Source organism: Alligator sinensis, unplaced genomic scaffold, assembly GCF_000455745.1.
Source record: "Alligator sinensis unplaced genomic scaffold, ASM45574v1 scaffold360_3, whole genome shotgun sequence".
NCBI lineage: Eukaryota > Metazoa > Chordata > Crocodylia > Alligatoridae > Alligator > Alligator sinensis.
In genome coordinates this window covers 543135-555302 of record NW_005841977.1, presented here as the reverse complement: position 1 = coordinate 555302, position 12168 = coordinate 543135, and the positions used below count along the sequence as shown (strand labels likewise).

At 44.5% G+C, this 12168-nt stretch overlaps 1 protein-coding gene across 2 annotated transcripts in view; it reads right to left on the bottom strand.

Moving 5' to 3' along the window:
• Window positions 1-12168, bottom strand: part of NEURL1B (neuralized E3 ubiquitin protein ligase 1B) — a 173193-nt gene that overhangs the window by 46644 nt on the left and 114381 nt on the right. Inside the window, exon 1 of one of the 2 annotated variants that reach the window (XM_006021087.2) lies at window positions 5663-5849. The exons of the other annotated variant lie outside the window; for it this stretch is intronic. Coding sequence (XP_006021149.1) covers window positions 5663-5816 — 154 coding nt within the window. The 5' untranslated portion in view covers window positions 5817-5849. Of the gene's footprint in view, window positions 1-5662; window positions 5850-12168 lie in introns of those variants that run through there. 2 annotated transcript variants of the gene reach the window in all.

Below are 12168 nucleotides of genomic sequence, written 5' to 3'. Positions count from 1 at the left end.
AGGCAGGGTGGTAAGAGCAGTGGCAGCTGGATGCAGGTAAATCTATGTGGGGGTTGGAGGGCTAGAGTTTGGGGAGTGTCCGAGGAGTTGTGGGGGGGGGCTTGCACACATGTGCATGTGCGTGTGTGTGAGTAGGGATGAGTGTGTGAGGGGGGTGCGTGCCTGCTGGCACTGGAAAAGAGTGTCTGGGCGCAAGGGCTGCAGCAGGGCAGGAGAGGCAGGGTGGAGGTGCCTGCCTCTCCAGCAGGGGAAGGGGGCAGGGGTGCCCTTCGGTGGTAGTGGACAGGGAGACAGTGCCCTTGCTCACAGGGGCAGGGTGGCCACAAGATGCTGCAGGGCTGTGGGGAGCAGGGGGCTGCAGGTCAGGAGTGAGGGGCACTGGCAGGGCTGGGGGGGCCTGTGGTTTGGGACTGGGGGCACCGGGGAGGTGGGGGACTGTGGGTCAGGAGTACAGGGCACTGGCAGCATCAGAGGGCTGTGGGTTAGGAATGAGGGGCACCAGCAGGGATGGGGGGCTGCAGGTTGAGAGTGAGGGGCACTGGGGCGGGGCTGTGGCTTGGAAGTGAGAAGCAACGGAATGGGCAGGGGCAGGGCACGGGCATATCACTGCCTCCACAATCATATGCCCTCTCCCCTGACAGGTGTCCTCTTTTTTGGAGCTGGAAATATGGTAACTCTACGACATGCAGATGACTCTGTTGGTTAGGATTAGTTTTTATACGCTTCAGCCAAGATGTATTTATTTGAAATTCTGACTTGTAAATGTCTGTCTTTCTCACTCCCTTCCTTTGATCGTGTAGGCAGTACAAACAGAGCCCTGCTATGCTCTGGGTGAATTATACATTAACTAGTATATAAAGCTTACACATCAGATGCAGGTATGAAGATGCATCCCAGATGTACCAGAATCTCAAAAGGATATCTTCCTTCCAAAAAAGGTCAAGCTAAATGCATGGAGTATTTAAATCTTTGTGAGATTTCTACCATGCAGCTTCAGTTAACTCAACCTTCCCCACTCAGTCTGTGCAATCTTGGCCATGAGCTTTCATTTTTCAGATCTCTGTTGGTAAAGGATAGAAAAAAACTCAATGTCCTCAGGTTTCATTATCTAAAGAGACTTCCCCTTAATGACCCATTCTTCCCCGCTACAGACCCTCCAAGACATGCCACTGCTGCTCTGCAGACACTGCCAGCTGCCTCCATAGGTCTCTTAACTCAGGACTCCTCGATTCAGGACTGGTCACTGCTGCCCAGTCCCCAGCATTCTGGACCACTTGCCCCGCAATTATCTTTGGGCACCTGTATACTTGATTAATCAAGTCTACTGAAGCATGGCAGTTACGGTGCTCCAGCAGCCTCCTATGTCTCGCATCAGTGTACTCACCACCATTAAGCCCGGGGACACTGATGCACAGAAAGCAGCAGCACTTAAATTAGAGTGGCTCTAGGAGTCTCTCTAATTAAAGCACAACCCACACCCCCACCCCTGGGCACATGTAAAAGTGCCCCAGGTTCCACCCTGAAGGACTACACTCCACAGGCCACCTACCTGGGAGTCTCATGGGACTGGGTTCTCCGTGCCTTCTGCATAGTCAAGCCACTGAGCTGACTTGGGTCGCCAACTATTACAATGCCATAAGACTAATCCTTCTGTAACCAAAACCCAAAGGAAAACACCAGTCTTACAACCCAACTCAACACAAGTCTAGGATGGATCAGTATCAAACTATGACTTCATTTTCTATTCCCAGTTTTCCCTTGTGTGTGCTGACCACCATTTTATATTCTGCATTAAATAAAACATGAAAAAAGCAGCCAGACCAAGACGAAGTTCAATCACAGAGGGTGCAACGACGCCTACTACCAGGGAAACACACCTGGGAGAATCCACGCGGACTCTTCTGTGGGTTCCCAGCCTTGGGAAGCCATAGCAACAGAACATTGCTCATTTCTATAAGTTAAAAAAAATGTTCTACTCAATATTGTCAAATCCAAGACCATAAAAAACAACAGATCTCCTTATCAAGAAACATGCACTCAAACTTCACATCTCTGCAGAAGGGCAGAGATCACTTCTGCGAGCGCTCTGCATGCGTCAAAAGCAAGAGAGCCCCGTACGAAACCAAACCAGGCAACAAGCTGAGAAAAGCTGCTGCCATGGTGCTGTTTATATCTGAGACATGATACACCTTGGTAAAACTACTTCATTTGCACCAAAATTGGGCATTTCATCATTAATCTCAGGCTTCTTGGGAAGGTTGAGCTGTTTTAATATAGCTATTGAGGAGAGTGAAATCAAGCAACTTTTCTTTCTGAAGTTTAGAAACCCTGTAGAAAACAGTCCATATAGAGAGAATTTCTCTATGAATTGGCATTTTCCGTGTTTTTGCACTTGCAACAAAAGAGAAAGCTTTCCTTCATCAGCTCTGAGGTTTAAGTCACTCCTTGCCATCATTGCCCAATATCAATCACAAGCAGAATCAAAGACAAAACTAAGATGTCACAGAAAAATACAACTTTGTAGGAGAGGAAATAAACAGATTCATTCCTAAAGTATAAAGGTTTAGTTTTCAGGCAACTATCCATAATAAAATAAGAGAACTGAGAACTGGAAATGAGAGAAACTTCCCTACCCTTCTAGACACTTGCAGAAGAGTCTACAGGCAGCGCTTTTTCTAATTTTATCTTGAATTGCTCTTTAAAAAATCCTAAATATGTGATTTTCCTTTTGTATTCAAATGCCCCATGTTCTTTAAAGGGATGTTCCTGGTAGATCCTGTAGCAAAAAAGTTATCATTTGTAGCCCATTGATTTGGTTTCACCCTGACAATAGAAAAGGAGAAAAGCAAAGCTTCTGCTGGAGGAAAAGGAAAGGAACCCCCTGATCTATTCAGCTCAGCTGGAGACTTTCTGAATTACACAACTCCACTAGTTCTAAGGAACAGAGGAGTGAGAAAACTAAACACCCTGCCAATATAACAAAGCAAGTGAGAAGTCATTGTGGACATGGGGAGAAAAACAAATTAGCAGGCAAAAATGTACTTTTCCCCCCACAATGGCCTTCTGAATCAGCTGAGATCTCAGCAACTTACAGTACCAACACTAGATAATTGAGACAGCAGGGGACACAGGTCTGCAGAAAGGAAGATAACAAACACCTCCATGCTGGGAACAGCAGCAGGTGAGGATCATACTCTTTTCCAATACGGCCTTCACCCCCTGGCACAAGAAGTGAATTTTAAAAAACCAGTGCCCTGAACAAGATCATTCTCAGACACTTGATCCAAATAATTTTGGGATCTAAAGCAAGGCCATGTCTGTGTACTTTTTGGCAGGCAGTGATAGGGAGCAGTCTCAAACTGGAGAATACAATAGGGTAAAGAAGTATCAATCCATCTATACCAAGCATAGAGCTGTGAGGATTCAGCACTCCCAGTCAAGCAGAGGCACTAGTCTTCTGGGACTGCTCCATAGCAGGCTCCGAAGAAAGCAGGAAACAATACCCTAATAGCACAGATTCGGGGAGGGAGGGGATGGCAGAGGAACTTGCTAAACAAAAAAAACCCCAGCACGTGCAGCAAAAACCTCTTGGAGCAGAGTGCAATATAAACGATCCCCCCCATCTACAGAGGGGAACAAAAACATGAAGCAGAAGACAGCTAGCCAGCTCCTTTTAAAGGGGGAGGGGGGAGAGTTTGGTCACTACCCTTCTATTTTCTTGTGCTCATAAGTAAACTTGTATCTGGTGTCCGGTTTGCCATTGGAAAATGGATCCTTGGGTGAATCATAAATCAATTCAGGGAGGCCTAGATGAGTGGGGCATGATCAGAAAGCTCATAGGAGTTGGGCACAATATGAGGAGCTGGTAAAAGAAGTGATCTAGCCGTCATTACAAGTACCATTAGCAGGTTGGGTGGTAGCTGCCCAGGTGCACAGGAAAAGTACAAGGGACACGGACAAGAAAAGACACAAGGACTGGAGGGGAAAAGTGAATGAGAAAGCACACGAGCCCTTTCAGCATGGAGAATCTTTGGTGAGCTGTGACATACAAACTTACTATGGGTCTCACAGGGGGCCAGTAAAGAAGGCAAAGGGGCTTCCTGTGTATCTACCCATGCACAAATGCTTCAGAACAGGAAGAGACAGAGGCAGGTATCAGGAAGCACCAGGGAAGAATGATGTGCTGTAATCACCTGGGGGCAGGAGTGGGGGGCAGATAAACAGGAGCCCAGAAAGCATGCGACTCGGCAATCTAAAAATACAAGTCAGAGACTCCCAGCGGTGAGACAGACTGGACTAACTTTATCAATACAACTCATCCCTCTGTCCCCCCCTCCCCCCTGCACTGCTGGACACCGTGCTCGGTTCAACTCCTCTCACTCAATCTTTTACCTTCTAGCAGTTGTCAAAGGCATCCTAGCAAATGAACCTGCACCGGCCTGCTCTGACAACAAGCACCTGTCCTTCTCCACACTGCCCTATTTCAGCAGCTTTGCCATAACCTGCTTCCTGCTTCTCTTCTGAGCCCACTGCATCCATCACTGTGACGCCTGTACTCCACCTTGTGAAAGTCTGCTCTTATTTTAGCTACAAACTCACGCTGCAAACAATTTGATACAGATGAGAAGGACAAGGTTTCCTTTCAAGGCAAGCCGGGCAGCAGGCGCAGAATTGTAAACCGGAACCCAGCGTAGCTTAGTGCTAAGCCACTGGTGTTGACCCACGACAAGGTGCTTACATGCATCCTGAATTAAAGGCCACTGAAAATGATATGCAGGAGAATCTTTAATGAAATGGGAACGGGAGCATTACATAAGCTTCAAATGAATCATCCTTACCAAGTCAGACAGACATTAATGCTCACATGTTCAGCCTTGAGTGCTTATAGGTAAGCACCTCAGTCTATATTTAAGCACCTACACAAGTGGCCCAGTTTTGGAGGTGTAGGGCATTTACCGCTTCCTTTAGCCTTCAGTGGAAGTTACAATTGTCTAACACAGAGGTTCTCAACCTTTTGAGACTTGAGGCACCCCTTGGTAAACTCAAGGAACTTCTTCTAGCTCTTAGTTTCCATTACAGAAAAACAATAGGACAATTCTTCTGTTGCAAAGAACTCAGAAAAACCACAAAAGGTCAGCATGTTTGTAACACTGTGGATCCTTATTTGAAATCTCTAGGTTATCTTGTGAATCATGTTTGCACACCTAACCTTATTAACACTGCATGGTACTGCATAGCACCCTTGAAAGGATCTCAGTGCATTACAGTGCTGTGGCACCCCAGTGATTATCACTCGTTTAACACTTCAGCCTACCATTGCTGACTTTAGTATGTGACTTTGGGCCTCAACAATGGCCAGCTGGAGACATCCATAGTACGACTGAACAGCCCTCTGAACTGCCGTAATTTTCCAATAGCCACAAATGCAGAAAATATGCTGTTTGTTACAGATTCCTCTTATTACCAGTTAGAAAAACAATTTGCACACTACAATGGAAATAGTAAAACAGACAGGGAAGTACACCGAATGAGCCTGTGCTATAAAGTGTCGCAGGAAGACGGTAACTAAGGCACACTCTTACCTTAATGATACTCTAAAAATATACAGCATGTATTTCTAAGCAGACAAAAATGATGGGGCCAGGAGGGTGACCCAACACACCTGCAGTTTTGATAGGTGCTGTCTTGCTGGATGCTTTTAGTGTTGTTTGTAGAGGCTCAACCTTACAGGTGTTGACAGTAGCATTGAATTCATTAAGGCAGTTGGATGTAATGATTTTTGGATTGATACTGTTTACATATAATCCACACCACATGAATCAGGCTGTTCCAGAGCCTCGAATCACAGTCAAGCCTGCAGAATTTGACAGGTTTCCATAAAGAGTAAAAATGCAAAAAGCTGTGAAACAAGCAACAAAATTATCTTACTTTGCACTTCTATGACGTCTTTCATTAGAAAATCTTACCGTCTGCAGAAATGAACCACAGTAACTCTTATAACTCCCATGGGGGTCAAACAGCCTGTTATACCCAACTTAAAAGTGGACTGAATGAAACAAAACAAGGTCAAGTTGACTTGCTCACAGCAAACCAGTGGCAGAAGCCTTAAGAGAACTCAGGACACACAAAACTCCCAAACCAATTCCATTAAAGAAAGACAAAAAAAAATAAAGCTGTCATTGGGATAAAAGTAACACTGAGTTTATTGGCCCTCCCGGCCAATAAATTACCACCAACCAAATGGGAGAAAAAAGAAAGTAAAAAAACACTTTAAAAAAATAAATAGAATAAAAAACCTGGGCTTAGGTTTTTCCAGAAAGACAGAAATGTTCAGTCTTTGCTAGACCTATTCATTTTTCATGCATCACATGCATTTCTATATCATGATGATGGGCAGCAGTATAAAACGCACGCACTGACCTACAAGCTTTCACTTCCGAGCTATAAACTCTTGTTACTCCAACCTTTACCAGTCAGACCTCTCCGCCTTCCCATGTTTTGAAACAGGCTCAGAACTCATCAGTCTTGTTAAGGTCTCAACTCTAGGAATATTTTACTAGTAGGCAAAAGGATTCATTTCTATCTCTGCTTGAGATTACAGCAAGAAAGTACTCTCTTCCAAAACCATCTTTACCACTCAATATACCACCAAAGAACTATGGCAGAGACATGCCCTCCAGGTATTCCTCTGAGGTGCTAATTAACCTCACATCAGCGCCTCTCATAATTAAAGTCTAACCACATTAAAACCAGTAGAGCAGATTGAGGATTTCTAGTTTAAATAAGAGAAGCCCTTTGATAATCAGGATATGGGTTTTTAAGCTTCAGAGTGTAAGTAAAATAAGGAGTTTGAAAGAGGAGTGAATGTAGGCATGGCTCATCAAAGCAGGGAATCCCAGAGACATGAAGGCATGAAGACAGGAGCAGAAATAGGACTTGAAGGACACAGCAAGGGGGGGGTGTGTGTTATATACAAGCAAGGAGCACTGAAATCAAAGAGATTATCTCTTCTAGAACAAGACCCGTTATTCCTCTCATTTGCCAAACACAAATACTAGTCATACTTGCTATTCTTTGCAGTTGTGATTCAGGCTGTGGGAACGCCACTGCAATCAAATCCAAGTCGGATCCTTAAAAGGGAGCTTGGTTTCTTTGTCAAATACCAGTGGGCCTATTTGGGCCAAGGTCAACAACTGGGAACCCAACGGGTATGTTCTTAGGTTTTACTCAGGCCAGGGACTGAGGTCCTGTCTCCAGCATTCCTGCCTCCCATGTAGCAGCTGTCCGTGTTCTTCAACACTGCAATTTTCTGGATGGTGCAGGGCAGCTAGACTTTCCCCTGCTTCTCTCAGCGAAAGCGCTCTACATGCTATTCACTAGTCAGCTAGTGCACCCAGTGCAATGCACCCCAGTGCTCCAACCGATGCTAGCACACCCCAGTGTTCCTCCAGGCCAAGGAAATCCTATCAGGTGTCTTCCATACTCCCTCTTTTGGACCCTCCAAGTCTTTCTGATGACCTCTCCACTTTCCTTGGGTACCACTATGCTCCGTGCTACCTAACCTCAGCTCCCTACTCCCTTTTATGAGCACATGGAAACTGAGCACACACTTTGTTTTGAGAACTAGAAAGACCAGGCTGTGGATGGCTGAAGAAGGGACCAGAAAAATCAGTAACTAGGATAAGGACACTGCTCAGGAACAAGTAGAGAAGCGAGAGGAAGAGTGGAATTGAGAAAACTTATTGTTGGTAACAGGGGAGGAGGTGGAAAAGCAGGAGGAAGAAAACTGAAGAGCACACTGGGGAGGTTGAAATGACTGAAACAAGTAACACTGTAGCTTGAGTATGAGATGAAGAACTGGAGAGGAAACAAGAATTTGTTTTGGTGAATAAGAATGTAGAGCTGGTCAGGAGGACAAAGAGCTAGGTGAAAGAGCAAAGTATCTGGGCAAAGGAAAAGAATAAAAATAAGACAATGGGGAGAAGTGAAAGCAGATATGCAACAATAGCATAGTTTGGGGAAGTGAAAGCAATCAGAGGGAGGGGACAGGAGCAGCCAATGAGCTAAGATAGAGAAGAACATTTCTTTTAAAAAGACAGGGGCCACACCAGCCACACTGCAGGGGTGGGCAAAATGTGGCCTGGGGGCCAGATGCGGCTCGCCAGGCCATTCTACCCAGCCTGCAGGGCCCCTAAAAAAGTTAGAAAATTAATATTAATCTGCCCTGGGCTGCCTGTCATGCGGCACTCAATGGCTTGTCAAAACTCAGTAAGTGGCCCTCTGCCCAAAATAATTGCCCGCCCCTGAGCCACAGCATCTCTTCAGCATCAAAACATTGTACTGTAGTATGGTACACATCATTGCCCAGCAACATCCACCCCATCTCAGTCAGCTTTACAAGTCAGAACAAGTCCGCCTATTGAGGAGAGTGCCAACCTAGTTTCTAACCAGAAAGAGGAAGAAAACTGACGTGCTTGAATAATAAAGTATTCACTCTTGGGTATTGTAACTACCTGTCACAAATAATTTGGAATAACATGCAGTAGAAAGGTGGAGGCAATGGGTCTGTATTCAAACAGAGGGTCCAATACTACATACTTCACTCAAGCAAAGTGCCCGCTAAAGTGTCTAGGCAGGAACTGTACTTCAGGGACATACAAAACAAGGATTTAAATCCCCAGGGTCTCCATGTGGCTGACATGTCTCATACACTGGACGTGAAGCTGAATGCAAGTAGATCACCAAGGAGTACAGTTGACCCCTCAGGGGCTCAGACCAACAGGAGGGAAACCTTATTTTGCTGACATACTAGTTCTTGTATCATCATCAAGCTGCCATCTAGATACTGATGTCTACCACCACAGAACCTTAGTTAAAAGTATCTGACACATCTTAGTTCTTTTCATTCAAATGACTCCTTAATTAGTCCAAATACAGAAACTACCTTTTAGCCCTAGTCTATTCATTTCAGCACCACTCCATTTAGGAATCCTATTGTTAATCTGCCTTAGCCTATTGTTTTTTAACAATCCAAATGTTTGGAAGCAGAAATTCACCACACTTGCACAGGAACTGTCTTCACCATCAACAGAATCCTCTCCTATCCTTGAGTGTGGATGTCTGATGCCATGGGTGGGGCTGGAGAGGATTACTGGTTCAGAATGCAATATGCAAGTGAAGTTCAATCAAATGAACATATAAATAAAAATGAATGCCTTGTACATAAAAGGAAGGAGATTTCAGCTTGCTTCTCTTTATTTGAGATAAAGATTGCACTGATTTATATGTAAATCCAAAAATATTCGGTTGTTTGGCTTTTCTGTGGAGCAAATTGTAGAAGTCCCTCTGGATTTTCTCTGCATCTGATCAGAATGGAAATCAGTTTTTCACCTTCAAACTATTTGTTATGTTGAATTAAAGTAAAAGGGAGCAACATCTCTAACCTTTATAATATCTAACCTTTATAATGATTTGTAACATTTACAATAAAGCGTAATGTAAGTCAGATGAATATTGGGGCGTCACTCTTTTAAATAAACTACTAAATCCTGCGATGGAGAGAGAATTTCCATTCTTAGTTACGACAGAGTTCTTCATTTTGTCAGGATGCAAAGGAAGTGCTTTTCTGACTTACGTAGAAATGAAGGAGACGAAAGACTCATAGAGATTCAGTGGTCAGATTTAAACAATTCTAACCAGTCATGGCATTTATAAATAGGAATTCACCCAAGAATTCCATCTGCATGAAGGACGGTCCAATTTTCCAACAACTGCCGTGAAAAAAATGGCAAAACCTGCTTCCATCCATAATGACCACTTGGTAACCAAGGGCTGCTGTACTAAAAACTACGACCCTGATCCTGTGAACACTTACTAGTTCCCAGGAAATCACTGCGACCACTCATAAAAATAAGCATTTGTGGTATCAAGTACCGCGCTTGAAAAAAATATACATTTAAAAGAGGGGAAAGGATTCTTCTATCATTTAAATCTCTTCATGCAGCAACATGTTTTCTGCTTCTTTTTTTTTTAAGCTTTTTTCAATATCTAAAGAAAAACCAGGCTGAATTTGGGAAAACGTCGTATTTTTAATATCTTTCAGTACGTTTGCCAAAAGTATTCGAGTGTCATTCATACTTTTGCCTTGCACAGTTTAGAAAACCCTTTACAAAAAAAATATTTCCAACAAATTGATGTTTTGCAAAAAAAGTCAATCCTGTGATACGAGATGAGAGACGGCTAATAAGTACAAAGACAAAGCAAGGAATTTTATGCAGTTTAGAAATGTATGTCTCTCCATGCCAGGGGGGCAGGGAAGGGGGAAGGAGGGTTAGAAACTAGCACCAAGAATTGCCCAACCAAACAACTGGTGCACAACTGACTTCAAGGATTTAACTCCCAAGCTATTGGATTTTGCACATGTCGGCTACTCAGTAAAGCCTGTTCTAGCAGTAGGGAGAAGTAGCTGTTATAACCTTTCCTCTTATACAGTGTAAAAAGGCTCCCCGCTGCTTCCCACATCCAGAGTTTGAATTACACTTTGATTCCTGGAGGGGTGTGCAAAAAAAATTAAACCGATTTATTGGAAGGAGCAATCCAATCCGAGGCCCCCCCCACCCCCGGTTATGATTTTCAAATCTTACGAGGGGGGGTTCTCATCACTTATGGGGACTCAGCCCCCCTGTAATTCGCACCCGGCGCACATCCCAGCAGTGAACGCTTTTTTTCTTCATGAAGTTGTCCATAACAAAGTATTCTCTGAACATCAGGACACTCTCAGCGGTAAGGGATGGTCGTTGATGTTCCCTCCATCTGAACACGCCTAACAATAACAAGGGTTTTTTTTCCAAGGTCACACACTCCTTTTGACACTTGCATTCACTAATTCATCAACAGTTAAAGAAAATTAATTGTGATCTTCTTTATGATGGGAAGACATCATTTCCCACTTAGGTATAATATCCACAGAGGATAGATAAGACACCCAAGTCCTCAACTAAAAATCTAATGATAGGTTCACAGTTAACCACAAATCCCTACCCTAAAAGCTTTCTTTTATGAGTCTCAAAGGTCCCAAACACCCCTTTGCAAAGAAGTTGTAAGGGTACATCCAAATGCAAATGTAGTCCTTTATTTCTATAATCAAACCCGGGGCTTGATTATAAGGAGGCATGTGTGCGTGCGTGCGTTCAATAGGTCCTTCTGTTTCTTTAGATACATTTAATAATACCCTTTTTTATTTAATGATACCCTTTTTATTTATGGGGTGACCAATGTACAAAGGCTGAAATGTAGGAGTGCTGCAAGGGAGGAAGAAAGAAAAGCAGCTGAAGATACAGACTCCTAAGGGCTCAGAAATTCAATACTGTTAAATTCTATACAAACCAACTGCTTCCATTATGCACCAATTCTTGGAGGGGAAAGAACTCACAATTATGAACTTGCAGGGGCATAAAAGAATATTTGCTTCTTTTGTATAGGAGCAGCACTCATGGAAGAGGCATTTTAAAACCAAGGCAATATACCAAATGTCTCTGATCCGCTTTCAGTTTCCCTCTTGTGCAAACAAATGGACAGCTGAGGTAGTTACCACAATTAAACACTGAGTCCTTAAAAAAGAAACGTGCACACACTCAAAGCCATGGACTTTCCATGTCAGCTGCAGGCACGGTATGGGTTTGCCCTCTTTTGTCACCCTCGCAAGGATCAACTGTTACCCTGACTGCTAAAGGTCCATGGTCTTCACTCCCAGTGCTTCTGTGGGATCCTCTGTTTTATTTTTATATATACAAGAACAAGCTGATTCTGGCAACCCACAGGAGCAAGGCTGGAGAAGGAAGGGGCGAGAGAGGGGGGAAAAAAAAAAAGCCAAGCAATCCACTCAGGCAGAAACATCTGCCCCTCCACGGGCCATTGCAGCTGTCAGCGCACCTCTTGGGCTACTGAACAAAAGCCAGGAGTTTCAGCATCTGTGCGTCCCTTGGAAAGCGAGAACAAAACCGCGGTCAGCATCCGCTGGGTGACAGGAGGGACCTGTCCAGCGCACGGCAGCTCCTTCTGCCCCCGCCTCGGGGCCCGGGCTGCGCCGGGGGCGAGACCCGCCCTCCCCTCGGCCGCTTCTTGCCCGCGGGGTGGGCTCGGAGCGGACCCCGCCCGGCGCGGCGCGGC